Source organism: Solanum pennellii, chromosome 11, assembly GCF_001406875.1.
Source record: "Solanum pennellii chromosome 11, SPENNV200".
NCBI classification, from domain to species: Eukaryota; Viridiplantae; Streptophyta; class Magnoliopsida; order Solanales; family Solanaceae; genus Solanum; species Solanum pennellii.
This window is the reverse complement of record NC_028647.1, coordinates 61,932,484-61,947,986: the sequence shown is the minus strand read 5'-3', so window position 1 is coordinate 61,947,986 and position 15,503 is coordinate 61,932,484. Positions and strand designations below refer to the sequence as shown.

General features: G+C 35.3%; 2 protein-coding genes across 4 annotated transcripts; both read left to right on the top strand.

Moving 5' to 3' along the window:
* The first annotated feature begins 2,551 nt into the window (after positions 1 to 2,551).
* On the top strand, positions 2,552 to 11,415 carry LOC107004678. Of its 3 annotated transcripts, none has more exons than XM_015202977.2 (18): positions 2,552 to 3,927; positions 4,033 to 4,392; positions 4,473 to 4,559; positions 4,639 to 4,889; positions 5,749 to 5,841; positions 5,999 to 6,080; positions 6,368 to 6,427; positions 6,497 to 6,549; positions 6,925 to 7,091; positions 7,389 to 7,599; positions 8,385 to 8,442; positions 8,548 to 8,604; positions 8,752 to 8,997; positions 10,202 to 10,269; positions 10,378 to 10,434; positions 10,512 to 10,605; positions 10,718 to 10,858; positions 10,951 to 11,415. In XM_015202977.2, the coding sequence occupies exons 1-18, from the start codon at positions 2,956 to 2,958 to the stop codon at positions 11,035 to 11,037; spliced, it is 3,144 nt and encodes a 1,047-aa protein (XP_015058463.1). In that variant the 5' UTR covers positions 2,552 to 2,955; the 3' UTR covers positions 11,038 to 11,415. The 3 variants fall into 3 exon arrangements, with proteins under 3 accessions (XP_015058463.1, XP_015058464.1, XP_015058462.1); XM_015202978.2 differs by having other exon boundaries at positions 2,552 to 4,009; positions 4,115 to 4,392; XM_015202976.2 differs by having other exon boundaries at positions 2,552 to 4,392.
* A 1,057-nt stretch (positions 11,416 to 12,472) lies between these two features.
* On the top strand, positions 12,473 to 14,766 carry LOC107002935 (cyclin-dependent kinases regulatory subunit 1). Its single transcript, XM_015201146.2, has 4 exons — positions 12,473 to 12,613; positions 12,723 to 12,793; positions 12,896 to 12,956; positions 14,314 to 14,766. Exons 2-4 carry the CDS (start codon positions 12,741 to 12,743, stop codon positions 14,464 to 14,466), a joined length of 267 nt encoding a protein of 88 aa, XP_015056632.1. The 5' UTR covers positions 12,473 to 12,613; positions 12,723 to 12,740; the 3' UTR covers positions 14,467 to 14,766.
* Positions 14,767 to 15,503: the final 737 nt, after the last annotated feature.

The window sequence follows — 15,503 nt, the reverse complement described above, 5'->3', positions numbered from 1 at the left end:
TTGTAAGACTCAATTAAGCGAAAAGTGGTTGTTATAAGATTTATTTAATTTTGAAATCTTAATTTAAAATCTTTAATTAAAGGTGGAGTCCAACCTACTATACATGATCAAAGAACTTGTTATGTAACTATAAATAACACGTGTCATCAATTTTAGGACATAACAAATTAATTTATGTTTTCAATACATAAATTAATATATGTCTGGTCAGTTACACGTGTGTTTTATTTTTTAAAGCATAAAATCAATGTACGTAGATGAATTTGTGAACAACTATTGTGTGTATGTTCAATTTGATTCAATAACATATGTTTTCAAAATGTATACGAGTACAAAGTCAATTATGTGTGAAATATATGTTGTATGCATATGGTCTCTATTGAAACAACATTGATTTTTTAATGCACAAATGAAATGAAAATATTTATAAGTGTACTTAAATTTGTACAACGAGATTTATATCTATTTTTAAAAATGAAACACCCTTAAATGTAACAAAATATATTGTATCGGTATAGAATATATACATTTTAATCGTAATTAAAATAGAATGTATAATATAATTTTTTGTGACTATGTGTATACATGTGTGACAAATGATATATATGTATGTGTGCGTGCGTGCGTGCTGCAAGTGTGTGTTCTCAAAACATAAATTAATATATGTATGATCATTTATATGTGTGTGTCGTTTTTCAAAGCATATAATAGATGTATGTATATGAATACGTGGACATCTATAGTGTGTTTGATTCAATGTATATATTTTCAAAGTGCATATATGTATAAAGTCAATTGTAGATGAAGTATAAATTGTATGTATATGATCTCTAATGAACAACATTGATTATTTAATGGATAAATGAAATGCTATTGAACTCTGGTGAGTGTGTGAGCAAAATGATGTAGCATGTCTTGTTCAATGACATTATTATTTATCTATTTATATTATTCTGATTTTTTTTCTTCTAAAAAACGCAAAAAGACTAATATGTTTTTATTCACTATTGACATTTATTTCATTTGAACAATTACCTTTTTAAAAAAATACCCAAACACAAATTTTCTACTTTGTTGGTGTAAGTAGGGTTTCAACATCATTATAAGGCGTTACTTTCGAATACCTTCTACCTCTCTACTTCAGTTTCATCTTTAAATTGCCCTCTTTTTCCAGATAAATTTGATTCATCTAGTTGAGTTCTCGCTTGATTTGAAGCGTTATACAAACATGATATCAATTTATTTTTCATCCTAATGTGGTGGTTAGATCTATGCCCTTTTAGCCATTCTTAAGAGGTCTGATTAGCAAGATGTTTACTCATAAAAAAGAAGATTTGCTTTGAGAAGTCTGCTTTACTCTTCAAGAGCCTGAAATTCTTTCTTGACCACTCCTGATTGTTGCAAAATGGTGAGAATTCTTTCCTCTTTTATGCTTCATAACTGATTCATACTTTAACCGATAAGAAAGTAAACTGAAAAAAACTAACCGATCATTGAAATGTGTTCAATTATATATATGTCGTGATGATGTTAAAAATCTCAACGCAGAAGATTTGCTTCAACAAGTATTAAAATTATGCAAAACCCCTAATAATTTGAAAAATTCAGCACACATCTATTGATTCAGACGAAATACTGTATGTGTAACCTAATTTTTTTACTTTGTGCAATCGGTCTTTTTATCTTGACAATTAGAATCATGAAAACACATTTGATTTATAAATACACTTTTGATATGAAAATTACATTCTATTATTTCTACCACGACGTAAAGCTCGATTCAGGTAGTACGTGAGTTGAGTTTAGAACGTTGTGAGACAGTTTGGTTCCTATCTATCGTTGGTGTTAAAGGGAGATTTGCCCTCGAGTCTCTCAATGAGAATGAATAAGAGGCTCGTGGGATTGATTTGAAAGTGGCAAAGAGGATAGCTTGCTTCTAGGCAGAAGCCTTGCGTCTCACACTTTGATGAGTGGAACCTCTTGTCCCCTCTAATTCGTTGTGTTCTCAGCGTGTGTGATCCAGTTATAGAGTCTATTATGGTTATCGAATGGGCCGTTTGACATGGTTTTCGCGTTATTGGTTTCCGAAAGAGTTAATATCTCTATTAGCTAAACCCTTTCTTATCCTGCCAAAAAAAGCCCTGTACTCTAGTGTAACTTCCGTCTCTGATCGGTGTCTTTTTTCGGACACGAGGACGGTGGGATCCTTGGGAGTGAACGTGAGGACAAGGGGCTCTACAAAACATCCCTAAGACTTCTGGTTTTATGCCCTCTCACAGGCCTTGAATGCTTCTTCAAAAATGAAAAATTCCCTATAGAGATTTCGTGCAATCAGAAATTAAAATAAAGAGTTTCAACAGGAAAATCATTTCGATTCAATCCATTCTTGGGTTAAAATAAAGAAAAAAAAGATATGTCAGTGACCTAGCACGACGAAGCACTCTCCGAGGGCTACTAGTCGGCCGTCCGATCGATCGAATGGTGGAGGATCAAACCATACTAGAGAAAAAGGTGAGGACCTCCTCATAAAATTACTTGCTACTTTTTGTAACGCCTGTTTAGACTAAATTGGGGCTAATCATATCACTTTCATCAATTCACCGGAAAAAACCCTAATGGTTCATCTTCCCCCAATTTTATTTTTCTCTCCCAAAAATTTTTCCGAACAAAAAATCAAACCCTAAATGGCAGCCATTATACATGTTTTAGGATTTTCCAGGTTTGTGTATGGTTGAGAATCATCATCATCATCATGAGAAGGGGATTTTAGTTTTTTTTTCTTTTTTTTTGTGAATCTGCTTGTGTTTGGTGGTTGATTGGATCTGTTAATTGATTGAGAATCATCAGAAGAATGAGATTTTAGTTTTTTTGTAGTTTTTTTGAATCTGCTGGGCCTTTGTTGTTAATTTTTGTGGCATCTATTGATTGATGTGTGTTTGAATTGTTCTTTTTGTAATGGCAAACGGTTCAGAGAATGGGGAGATTGTTGTTTCGTCCATTAGGACTGGTATGAAACGGGAGTTTGCTATGATGATGAAGGCTCAAGCTGATTGGGACATTGATGTTGGTCAGAAGAGGGTTACAAGGACACCACAATCGAGTCAGAATAGTCCTGGTAACGTTAGCAATGATAAGGTTTATGTGAAAAAGAGGAAAAGGGAGGTGAAAGATGTGGTTGATAGTGAAGATTTGTCGAATTTGAAGGTTGTTGGAAAGGAATTAGAGAGTGATGGAGTTGTGAAAAAAGATGACAATGTGGCTTTGTTGAGTGAAGATTTGTCGAATTCGAAGGTTGTTGGTGAAGAACTGGAGAGTGATGGAGTTCAGAAATTGGATGAAAATGTGGTTTTGTTGAGTGGAGATTTGTCGAATTCGAAGGTTGTTGAGGAATTGGAGAGTGATCGGGTTGTGAAAAAAGATGACACTGTGGTTTTGTTGAGTGAAGATTTGTCGAATTCTAAGGTTGTTGGTGAGGAACTGGAGAGAGATGGAATTGTAACTAGGGATGAAAATGTGATTATTTTGAGTGAAGAGGAGGAGCCGAAGAGCGGTGTGGTGGATTGCACTAGTGATGATGAGAAGAAAGCTAAGATGGATGAAGGAGTTGTTGGGTCTGGAGAAGAAGGGAATGCTTGCTTGCAGAATTGTGGAAATGATGCTACGACTGAAAAGGGCGAATCAGCAAAAACCAATGATGATTTTGATGAAGAGATGGCTGAAATTGTTCCTGAATTAGCTGTTACTGCTCAGGGTGATGGTAAAGATGATCAAAAACGTGGGGATGATACTCAGAGTGAAATGCCTACAACAGGGAAGGCCAGTGATTTCATTGTTGGAGCAATGCCTGAAATTGTTCCTGAAGCAGCTGTTACTGCTCAGGCTGATGGTAAAAATGTGCAAACTTGTCGAGGTGATGCAATGACTGAAATGGCTAAAACAGTGAAGGCTAATGATTGCACTGTTGAAGCAAGGCCTGAAATTGCTCCTGAATTAGCTGTTACTGCTCAGGGTGATGCTAATGCAAAGATTGAAATGGCTAAAACAGTGAAGGCTAATGATTGCACTGTTGAAGCAAGGCCTGAAATTGCTCCTGAATTAGCTGTTACTGCTCAGGGTGATGCTAACGATGAGCAATTACAGACACCTATGAGGCGGTTTACTAGGTCTGCTCTGAAAACAGAAGAGGACACAGTGGTATCTCAGTGCGATAGAATTAAGATTGTGGGTGTCCATGAAACAGATTCTGTAGGTACCATGTCTACACCTGCAAGGTTAGAGTTGAAGATGTCCAAGAAAGTTGCACTGACTAAAATTCCCACAAAGTTGAGAGATCTTCTTGAAACAGGTTTGCTGGAGGGTTTATCTGTTCGCTACATTCGTGGCACTACAAAGGTAAGTTTTTTAAAGAGACATTTATTGAGTTTCCGTTTCGGCAATTCTGTTTGGATATTAACCAAATAATTGTAATTTAGGGGAGAGGGCGTCCTGCTAAAGGACTTCGCGGAGAGATTAGAGGCTCAGGAATATTGTGCTTCTGTGATAACTGTCATGGGACATCTGTAAGTGTAACTTTTTTGGATTTTCTTCTGTAGATTATCTGAATATCCCTTATATGATATATTTCCTTGCTCGGTACAGGTTGTTACACCAAATCAATTTGAGCTGCATGCCAATAGTGCCAACAAACGTCCACCAGAATACATCTATTTGGAGAATGGAAAAAGTCTGAGGGATGTATTGAGTATGTGTAAAGATGCTTCTTCTGATGAAGTAGAGATGGTAATAAAAAATGCCATCGGGAGTGCAGACGCTAAAATAAATGCTTCAGCATGTATGACTGCACAGGAGTTCCAATCTCCCCCTGTTCCAAGTGGTGAAGCTAGTAGCAGGTATAAATATCTAAGTGTTTTCCTTTTATCAACTCCTATTTCTATCCTCAAAGCTATATGTCTCTTTTGTTATATAGAAATAGGAGTTGATAACCCATCAAAATATCTATGGTTCTTCTTTGTTCAAATGCATCGCAAAATGCACGAGGGATCATTAGTATTCCCTTAATAATGGAAGAAGAAGTAGGGATGACAAATCTCGGGCTGAAGTCCACCTTATGGCGCTAGCTTTAGCCTTCAGCTAGATCACTGAGATATGTAGATCTATTTCTGTTGTCCCAGTGGAATTCCATAAGTGTGGTTTGCGGCCGTATAGGTAGAGAGACTGTTTCCGAGAGACCTCTGTTCAAGTTTAGCAAATTCAAGTATAAAGAATAAGAAAAAAAACATAGCAATTAACAAGGGGAGCAGTGTAAATCCTACAACAGTAAGACAGTTTTGCTTCACCCACAAAAAGAAAATGATATGAAATAAATGGATACACATTCTTATCCCCCCAAAAGTAATATAATTGAAATGGTATTGTCATATAATTAATTCTTATCCCCCAAAAGTAAAATTATTGAAATTGTTTTGTCATATATTCTACTTCAGTCTTATTTTATCTTCTCTACCATGGAATGTTGGAACATAACCTTTTTGTTCTTAATATTTTTTTGATTTTGTAAATGTAGTTCATTTATTAACAAGGCCAAAAAAACTGGCCTTATACAAGGGCTATATGGTATACTACCATTATGTTCTTTCCATGTTTTAAATAATTAAAACATTTGCCTCGCATTTTACTTTGAATATCTTGAATTGTGTTATGATTCCTCACCTTTTTGTGTCAATATGTTATTTCCCACATTTGTTTCAGGTCTACATCATCTGCGCCTGCTACAAAGTTGACCGATCGAATGCCCTCTGGCAGTGGAACTCAAAGTAAAGCTCACGGAAAGTTAACTAGAAAGTAAGCCTTTTTGCTTGTTAAAGTTTTTGTGTTTTCTCCTTTGATGATTTTTTTTTGCCATTGTTCTGTCATCTAAGCTTTTTATTAATTCTTTTTGTACTTATATTGGTTCGTGGTGTTTCTTTTTGACTTCATTCTTGCTCTTCTGTCTCTACAGGGATCTGCGCATGCACAAACTTGTGTTCGAGGAGGATGCACTTCCTGATGGAACTGCATTAGCATATTATGTCCGTGGACAGGTATATATTCAACTCAATTACATAGTTACATTTTGAATTGCTCTACTTTTGTGTTGTAACAGGTTATCATTCAAACCAATATTAGATTGTTGAGTTCTTAATTGCTCATCACATGTGTTGTTGCAAACATGCTAGAAGTTTGTTCACTAGATCTGTACATTCATAGCATTCGCTTGGTGCTCCTTTGGTGGAATAAAAATTAATTACTTATCGAAGAATTGTTCACTAGATTTCTTATATACATTCTTTGTAATTTGTATATTAATTTGCTTGCTGTCTCCTGGCAGAAATTGCTGGAGGGTTATAAGAAAGGTCATGGAATTTTTTGCTACTGTTGCAATACTGAGGTATGTAGTTCCTGCTTTCGTAAGTATTAAAATCAGCCGTCATATGCTAATGTCCTTGTTTACATACAGGTTAGCCCTTCACAGTTTGAGGCTCATGCAGGTTGCGCTTCACGTCGGAAGCCGTGAGTGTCTGTTTCTTTTGTGGTTTATTCTTGGATAATTTGTGTAAGGGATCAGGGACATATCCAAGTCATTTTCCCTGTTTTACCTCCTTCTCTGATTGACTTGTGGTTTTCACATTCCTTTTCTGGATGGGTTGTGTATATGACAGTAACGCCATCCGTTAATGTCATATACACAACCCATCCAGAAAAGGAATGTGAAAACCACAAGTCAATCAGAAAAGGGGGTAAAACAGGAAAATGACTTGGATATGTCCCTGATCCCTTACACAAATTGTCCAGTAATTAATGTTCTTCAAATGCACGAATGGTGTTAGTGCAACTTCTTTGACTGAAAGTTTTAGTTTGCGTTAATCCTTTGTGTTACTTTGACAGTTATTTGTACATATATACTTCCAACGGGGTATCTCTGCATGAGTTGTCTATTAAACTTTCAAAAGAACGAAGGTCCTCAGCTGAGGAAAATGATGATCTCTGCTCTATATGTGCTGATGGAGGGGACCTCCTGTGCTGTGACAATTGTCCAAGAGCTTTCCATACCGGTAAATGTGTTTTACATTGTTGAATTCTTTTATCTACTGTCTATCTGTGTTTGCTTATAACAATTCAGTATCAAACTGTCTTAGGAAGTTAGGATAATGCACCATGTTGATTGATTCAGTGATGCATTATCCTAACTTCCTAAGACAATTTGATACTGAATTGGTTTTGAGAAAAGATATGCTACAGATGCTTATATATGAGTCATCACACTGTGGATGTGAATGTTTGTCAGGCAACCTAGACTTCAATTTTCACGTGATCATTATGTTCTCATTGCAAACTTGTTTCTGTTGCAGAGTGTGTTTGTTTGCCAAGTATTCCCACCGGTACCTGGTATTGTAAATACTGTGAAAACATGTTTGCAAAAGAAAGATTCGTTGAGAACAATGCCAATGCTAAAGCTGCTGGGAGGGTTGCTGGAGTTGATGCCATCGAGCAGATAACAAGACGATGCATTCGCATGGTGGAAACTTTAGAGACTGAAGTTAGTGTTTGTGTGCTCTGCAGGTCACATTTCTATTCCTACTTTTTCCACAACTAAGTCGACTTGATTTTAATTGATGACAGAAGAAGTCACATGAGGCTTGAAGTGATACACTTGGACCTTCCATCATACTTTTTGCACCATACTTTTTAAGAACACTGACATATCATTTTGATTGTCCAAAAGAATAATTACTTAATTCTGATCATCTTGGGTATTTTCATTTTCTTCAAGGGTTGTTCTTTTTTGTTTCTTTCGGTAGCCTGTATCAAGGAAGTGATCTCTTATAGCCACTTAAAAATGACCTTTTAGATCTCTTATGTGTTAAAGTGAAGATATCTTGTATTATGCAATATGCACACTCACAGTTACATGTAGTTTAAGACATTAGTTTGTATTAATATATTATATTAGTGATGATGAGGATTAATATAAAGCAGTGGTTAAGTTAGTTTGCTAGAGAAAACATCATATGAAAGTCTACAAGTCTAGAAAATACATTAAAGTATTCAACTTGTAGACTTTCATATGATGTTTTCTCTAGCAAAATAACTTTTTACTAAGTGTTGGCATGTGTTCCATTTTATTATCCAGATATTACATACTTGACAGATACTGAAGTGTTGGCATATGTTCCATTTTATTTTTATGATGCTGCATCATCAGATAGATATTGAGTTTTTTTAAAATTTAGTTGTGTATTTTCCTTCATTTGCAAAGTCAAAGATATTAGAACTTTATGAAATTTGAAAATTTTCCACTGTTGCTGTGCTATTCAGTAGTTTCATAAGTTTTGCTAATGTTGCAGGGATCAGGATTTCAGCAAATCAGGATTTGGCCCGCGGACAGTTATAATTTGTGATCAGGTATTGTTTTGTTAGCATTGAATAATATAATATCTGGCCTTTTTACTCTTTTGTGAGGTCTCAGTAAGGTCGAGCATTGAAGAAGTTTTCCATTGCTTTTTGTAGTGTGAGAAGGAGTATCATGTTGGATGTTTGAAGGAGCACAACATAGATGACTTACAGGTTTGCAGAATTTCATATTCTATTGCATGTTTTTCTATTTCTAGTATATCTCCTATGTCCTTTATGTTGTATAATTAGATTGTTTAACCTGCACATATTTACACATCCTGATCGCTAGTCAACGTTTTGAAACCCTCCTCACTTCAGGAATTGCCAAAAGACAAATGGTTTTGCTGCACAGATTGCAGTAGAATTCATGTTGCTCTGGAAAAGGTGGTATCAGATGGAGAACAGAATATTCCTGAGTCTCTATTGGAAGTCTTGAAGGCAAAGAATGAAGGAAAAGGTTCAGTGAATAACTCCAGGCTTGACATTAAATGGCGTCTGCTAAGTGGTAAAATGTCATCAGAAGAGACAAGGGTCTGGCTTTCTAGTGCTGTTTCAATTTTCCATGTGAGTTTCTTTTCCTAGTTTATTTCCTACTGTTCTTCTGACTCGGAAGAGAACCAGCCTAACCTCTAGGAGACCTGCTAACATGCCTAATTGCAAATTGTTCATTTCTAAGAACTCAGTTTCTATGAAATTGGAGACTGCTTAACTATCTTTTCCCAATGCATTTCTCTTCTCTTTTCTATATGCATTCAGACATTTACATGAATACTATATTTTTATGTGCTTTAAGTTAGTTCCTACCTCTTTAAAAAGCAAACCAAGCTCCTTGATTTTGGATCTCTAACCTTTTCAAAATCAGAGATAATTGGAGACCGTTCCTGTTCTTAGGGTCCATGCTTTGCTTTAACATGCCTATATATTAATATTAATTCACTTCTGGTCATACTAATGTAGAGGTCACTTTCTTTCTTAGTAAGAGGTTCGTCTTGACAACTGCAGATACTTTAAGCTCTCAGATTTTCCAATACCAGTTTCTCATGACAATTTGGTACTGTGTCGGCCCATTGCCTTTATCAATTGAAGCCTTCTTGGGGTTGGGGTTGATGGTCGGAATAGGAGCGTCACAAGTGATAGTTTAGATCAGTGTGGATTTACATCCCTTAGTCTGGGTTTTATTACATCTGTTTCTCTTTTTCAGGTGTAGAATTCTAACCAGCTAGCTTGCAACTCAGCCCACCACATCTATGATTGCCCAACTTGATGATTAGTTTTTTTCTGTTTCAGGAGTTCCCCTTTATTTATTTTGTATATGGATTAAGTCAAGTTTGGCCCTTCTCAAAAAAAAAAAAGAAGTCAATTTTGGTGATTAGGCAGTGATTTTTAAAGAAGTAATATCATGACTACAATCATTTTTTAAATAACGGTTGTGTTCGGACCATTTTATGTGCCCGACTATTGCACTGGGTACTTGCTACCGCCCGGCGCCCACTAATAGCTACTATCTAACTCCTAATTGTAAATCAAATGAAGTGTTATAAATCATTTATGCCATGAGTAAAGTCTGATGGGTATTGGAATCCCAGAATATCATATCCGAACAACACTGCTTTTGTGTATTTGTAGTTAAACAAATTCCAGTTGTATTGTAATCTTGTTACCTATCTGCTAATACAGTTTTTATGTAGATAATTGTCATGCTAATTAATGATGCTTACTGTGTATATATATGTGAATTTGATTATCTGTTCTTTGCCTTGTGTAATAGGAACAATTTGACCCAATTGCTGATGCAAGTACTAGCCGTCTAGATTTGATCCCACACATGGTCTATGGGTAAGTAATAAGCTTTTTGCTATTCATTTGATCTCTCAGTTCTTGTGAATACTCTCTTGTTTGGTACACAACCTCCCTCACTCTATTTTACATATCCACGATGTTCAGAAGGAGTTTCAAGGACCAAGACTATGGAGGGATGTTCTGCGCAATATTATTGGTCAAGTAAGAAACCACTTCACCAGTGTTCCATACAATTCTTCTGTAAGATGGTAACCATACTGATTCTCTTTCCTTTGCAGTTCATTGGTTGTTTCTGCTGGCATTTTCCGTGTTTTTGGGAAGGAAGTGGCTGAACTCCCTTTAGTTGCTACAAGTACTAATTGTCAAGGACAGGTAACTCAATTTTAAGCTTACAATGTGTCTGATTTCAGTTTACCCTTACCCTGTGAGGCTATACCTATTCTTTTCCATTTTGTTTACCAAACATTTTGTTTTTCCTGCACAGGGTTACTTCCAATCTCTGTTTTCTTGTATAGAGAACCTTTTGCGGTCCCTGAAAGTAGAAAACCTTGTACTTCCGTCCGCAGAAGAAGCAGAGGCAATCTGGACAAATAGATTTAGCTTTACAAAGATCCCTGAAGAACAGGTAACTTGATATTGACATAAGTACGTGCATGCATTCCATCGACCCCTTTTCTATAGTTTTTGTTGTTAACCCATGCATCCATCTCATTGCAGATGAAGCAGTATCGGAAAAATTATCAGATGATGGTTTTCTCTGGAACATCCATGCTGCAGAAGCAAGTGGGGGGGCTCTCAACTTGATGAAAACAATTTTATTTTAGAAGATGCATGATTTGTTGTGCAGATATTTTGTGGAAAATGGTTTCGATTTTTCTGTAAGACAAGGGATGTACAGCGGCTCTAGTTTCAGTTTGGTGGGGGTATATATGGGGAATAGCTTAGACATCGTATGTTAGTTACCCTGTGAATGTTACATCAGTTGTTAGTAGGAGCTATGGTTCCGAAACGTTGGATTATCTCAGTTGTGGAAGTTGGTAAACTGTGAAATTCAGCAGGATTTAGATTATAGCGTGCTGTCTTGTTTTATCTCTTATATGAGAAAATGAGGATGTTCAGTGCTGCTGTAAAATGGCTCCATTTTTGCTACATTAGCAATTGAAAAGTAGCCTTAGTTTATCATATTGCATTTGATTTGTTATTTTAACCATTATTATCAGCACTCTTCCCTCTTCAACAACATACCCGCTGAGATCCAACAACTGGTGTGGGGGATGGTGGGTGTTGTTATTTTGATCATTATCAACACTCTTTCCTCCTCAACAACCCCGCGAGATCCATCAACGGGTTTGAGGAGGGTGGCTGTTGTTATTTTGATCATTATCAACACTCTTTCGTCCTCAACAACAACATACCCAGTGAGGTCCATCAACGGGTTTGAGAAGGGTTGGGTGTTGTTATTTTTATCATTATGAACACTCTTTCCTCTTCAACAACATACCACGAGATCCACAACTGAGTTTGAGGAGGGTGGGTGTTGTTATTTTAATCATTATCAATAATACACTTTCCTCTTCAACAACATACCCTGCAACATCCAACAATGGCTATGGGGAGCGTGGGTGTACACAACTCTCACCTATATTTTTGATGGGTAGAGACTGATGTAAATAAGTTTTATCTTTATCCAGTTATCAGACTGTTTCTGATAGACCCTTGGCTGGGAAACTCTATCCTTCTTGTTATAATGTTTTTCATCACTCAAATTCCTTGGACCAATTGCAATCTTTGAAACTCGGAAGGGTTAATCTTTGTCAAATTAAGCTAAACCGGAGGATGATTGGTCTAAAACTAATAAGATATTTTAGAGCTTGAGTACACCCCTCACCAATCACTCAAAAATCATCATTATTAAATGATTTAAATTGAATTTAAGTTCATTCTTGACTATAAAATTAGCTGAAAACCATCACTCAACCTAATCCAAAACATAAACCATATAAAGGAAATAATTATTCACTAAAGTAGGTGAGTTTTCATTATAAATTTGTTTTTAAATAAATAAACAATTGTTATCAGTAAATAACTCTAATTTTCTCTATTGCAAAAAAAAAAATTATTAAAAAAACTAGAAATTCCACGTGTAATGGAAACATCTAGAACTTTTTCAACTAAGCGGGAAAATAATTCAAAATTCAAAATTTAAAAATGTGCCGTTATTCCCTTTTTAATCATTTAAAAACTTTTAAATGAGGTATAATAATTTTGCTTATTTATTAATTCAAACAAATTCGCCCAAATTTCAGAATAAAGCACTCCATATTCCTCTCTTTTCCCCCATTCATTTTCCATCCATTTCTCGTCTCCGCACAACACAAAGGTAAACGTTTCTGCTTAATTCATCAATTTTACTGAATCTGCTTTCTCAGTTACTACAGATCTGTTTAATTCAGCTTTTTTGTTGTTGATGAATTTGTTTTTGTTTTCAGTTGTTTTTGAACTGAAAAATGGGGCAGATCCAGTATTCCGAGAAGTATTTTGATGATACCTATGAGTACAGGTATTCTGTTTGCTTAATCGGTTTGAATTTCTAGTGTTTTTTGTTTGTTTTTTCAATTAATTCGTTTTTTTTTTTGTTTTTGCTGGATTTTGGATTTTGCAGGCATGTTGTTCTTCCTCCTGATGTAGCGAAATTGCTTCCTAAGAATCGTCTTCTATCTGAAGTGAGTGATCGGTTTTACTTCTTAGGTTTTTTGTATGTATTCATTTTCTTCACTTAGTTGAACTGCGTGGAGTCGTTGAACTAGCAGATTAACATAAGTGATGTTTTGTGGTTTCATTTAGGAGATTCTTCGATTTAAATGATTAGTTGATTTATAATCGTGCTTAGCAAATGATAATCAGTGATATTTAGTGTTTTCATTTCGGAATTTCTTTGATTGAAATGATTAATGGAATTTGCTAATCTAATTAAGTGATGACGATGATTATTGTGCCTAGCGAAGTGATAATCAGTGATATTTTTTGTGCTTTCATTCTGGAATTTCTTCTATTGAGATGGTTAGTGGAATGTGCTCATGTAAGTAAGTGATAATTGTTCCTAGCACATGATAATTAGTGATATTTTGTGTTATCATTTTGGAACTTCGATTGAAATGATTAGTTAAATGTGCTAATCCAAATAAGTGATAACGTGCCTAGCAAATGATGATCAGTCATATCTTGTGCTTACAGTTTGGAACTTCTTCGAGAGAAATGATTAATCGAATGTGCTAATCAAAATAAGTGATAGGGTGCCTAGCAAGTGATAAATCAGTGACATTTTGTTCTTTCTTTTTAGAATTTCTTCCTACTGAAATGATTAGTCAAAAGTGCTAATCAAGATAAGAGATAACGTGCCTAGCTAGTGATAATCAGTGATAATGTTTTGGAATTTCTTCTACTGAAATGATTAGTTGAATGTGCAAAGAAAATGGTAGGCAGTGATATTTTGTGCTCTCAGTTTTGGAATATCTTCAGTTGAGATGAATAGTTGAATGTGCTAATCAAAACAAGTAATAATCGTGCCTTGCCAATGATAATCAGTGATATTTTGTGCTTTCAATTTAGGAATTTCTTCGATTGAAATTATTATTAGTTGAATGAGCTGATCAAGATAGTGATGTCGTGCCTAGCAAGTAACAATCAATGACAGTTTGTGCTTCCATCTTGGAATTTATTTGATTTAAATGAGTAGTCAAATGTGCTAATTAATATAAGAGATATTACTTCCTAGCAAGTGATAATCAGTGATATTTTGTGCTTTTGTTTCCGAAAATTTCCTACTGAAATGATTAGTTGAATGTGCACAAAAGAAGTGCTAATTGTGCCTAGTAAATGATAAACAGTGATATTTTGTGCTTTCATTTTTGGAATATCTTCAATTGAAATGTTTAGTTGGATGTGCTGATTAAATAAATGGTTTAGTCCCAACTATTTAGATTAGTTTGTTCTTCTGCTCTAAAAGAAATCTCATCTGGAATGTGGCTTTGTTCTTTTGCATGTGGTTTATGTTATTTGTCTTATTTGGTTGATTCTTAGAATGAGTGGAGGGCAATTGGAGTTCAGCAGAGCAGAGGATGGGTTCACTATGCTATTCATCGACCAGAGCCCCATATCATGCTCTTCAGGAGGCCACTGAACTATCAGCAGCAACAAGAGAACCAGACTCAGCAAGTTCTGCTTGCCAAGTGAAGAAACATGTCTCTCGTTTCATTTTTCCTAATGAATCAGATCATATACAGATAGTAATGTTCATTTCATCTAGAAATGATATGATAGTTTTATGGATGTCTAGTTAAATGTCTGGATTCTTAAGGATGTTATGTACTGTAATGCTCAGCTCTTGTGGAGTTTAGGTTTTGAATTCCCGTATTTTTAACAATCAGATTTTATATCCGTGTGCTTGGATGGATTCTGACCTGTACTTTGGCATCATACATGTTGGATCTATTTGTTTTAGTCATGTATTGGATGAGATGCTTGTCCTTTTAATTCTTGTGATGTTGACGCCCTTCCTTTTTTTGTTGGCATCTTTTTAGTCATGGTTGAATCACTTTCTGCATTTCAGATGCTGGATGTGGACCATATTACTCAGGTATTGAGTTTGTAGCAACTGTTATCATTGAATAGTAATGTGGAAGATCACTAAACCTAGTTCTCATCTCTACAATTTTGTGAAACAATTACTCATAATATCTTTGTTTATTTTACCATATTACTGTGTTAACCTGTTGGCTTTTAACAAAGAGGAATTTTAGACTGTCATAAAACTCAGACGTGTGTGCTCTGATGTTCTTTTACTATATTCTATCTGACTTCGTTGGTCTAGCCTATTGTGAAGGGTTCCTCTAGATGGCTGGCGTTAGTTTGTGTTAGATCAAAGACTGGAAGAAATGTGTGATTCTTGTTCTTCTATTACTTGTTAACGTCAATTAGAACTATAAACGCCCTTTGAACCTCTTCCACGTCCTTTAGGAACATAAATAATGATACGTTGAATGAATTTTACTTGGATTTGATAAAATGAACTCATAATGTGATTGTAGATAGTTCCAAGGTCTTTTCAATCTGCTTTGAGATTTACTAACTGAATACATTTGTTAATCAAAACTACCAAACAAATATTATACATCAATTGAAGAACATCATAGCATGTTACAACTCCACTTGCAATTTTGCCATTTTTTTAACTTCAATATTTCTACATCGTAGCTACACTAAGAAATTCA

Coding starts and splice junctions, on each gene's coding strand:
- LOC107004678 (XM_015202976.2), top strand. CDS start 2,956: ATGGCAAACGGTTCAGAGAATGGGGAGATTGTTGTTTCGTCCATTAGG. Junction 6,428..6,496: donor GCTACTGTTGCAATACTGAG/GTATGTAGTTCC, acceptor GTTTACATACAG/GTTAGCCCTTCACAGTTTGA. Junction 6,550..6,924: donor TGCGCTTCACGTCGGAAGCC/GTGAGTGTCTGT, acceptor TTACTTTGACAG/TTATTTGTACATATATACTT.
- LOC107002935 (XM_015201146.2), top strand. CDS start 12,741: ATGGGGCAGATCCAGTATTCCGAGAAGTATTTTGATGATACCTATGAG. Junction 12,794..12,895: donor GATGATACCTATGAGTACAG/GTATTCTGTTTG, acceptor TGGATTTTGCAG/GCATGTTGTTCTTCCTCCTG. Junction 12,957..14,313: donor AGAATCGTCTTCTATCTGAA/GTGAGTGATCGG, acceptor GTTGATTCTTAG/AATGAGTGGAGGGCAATTGG.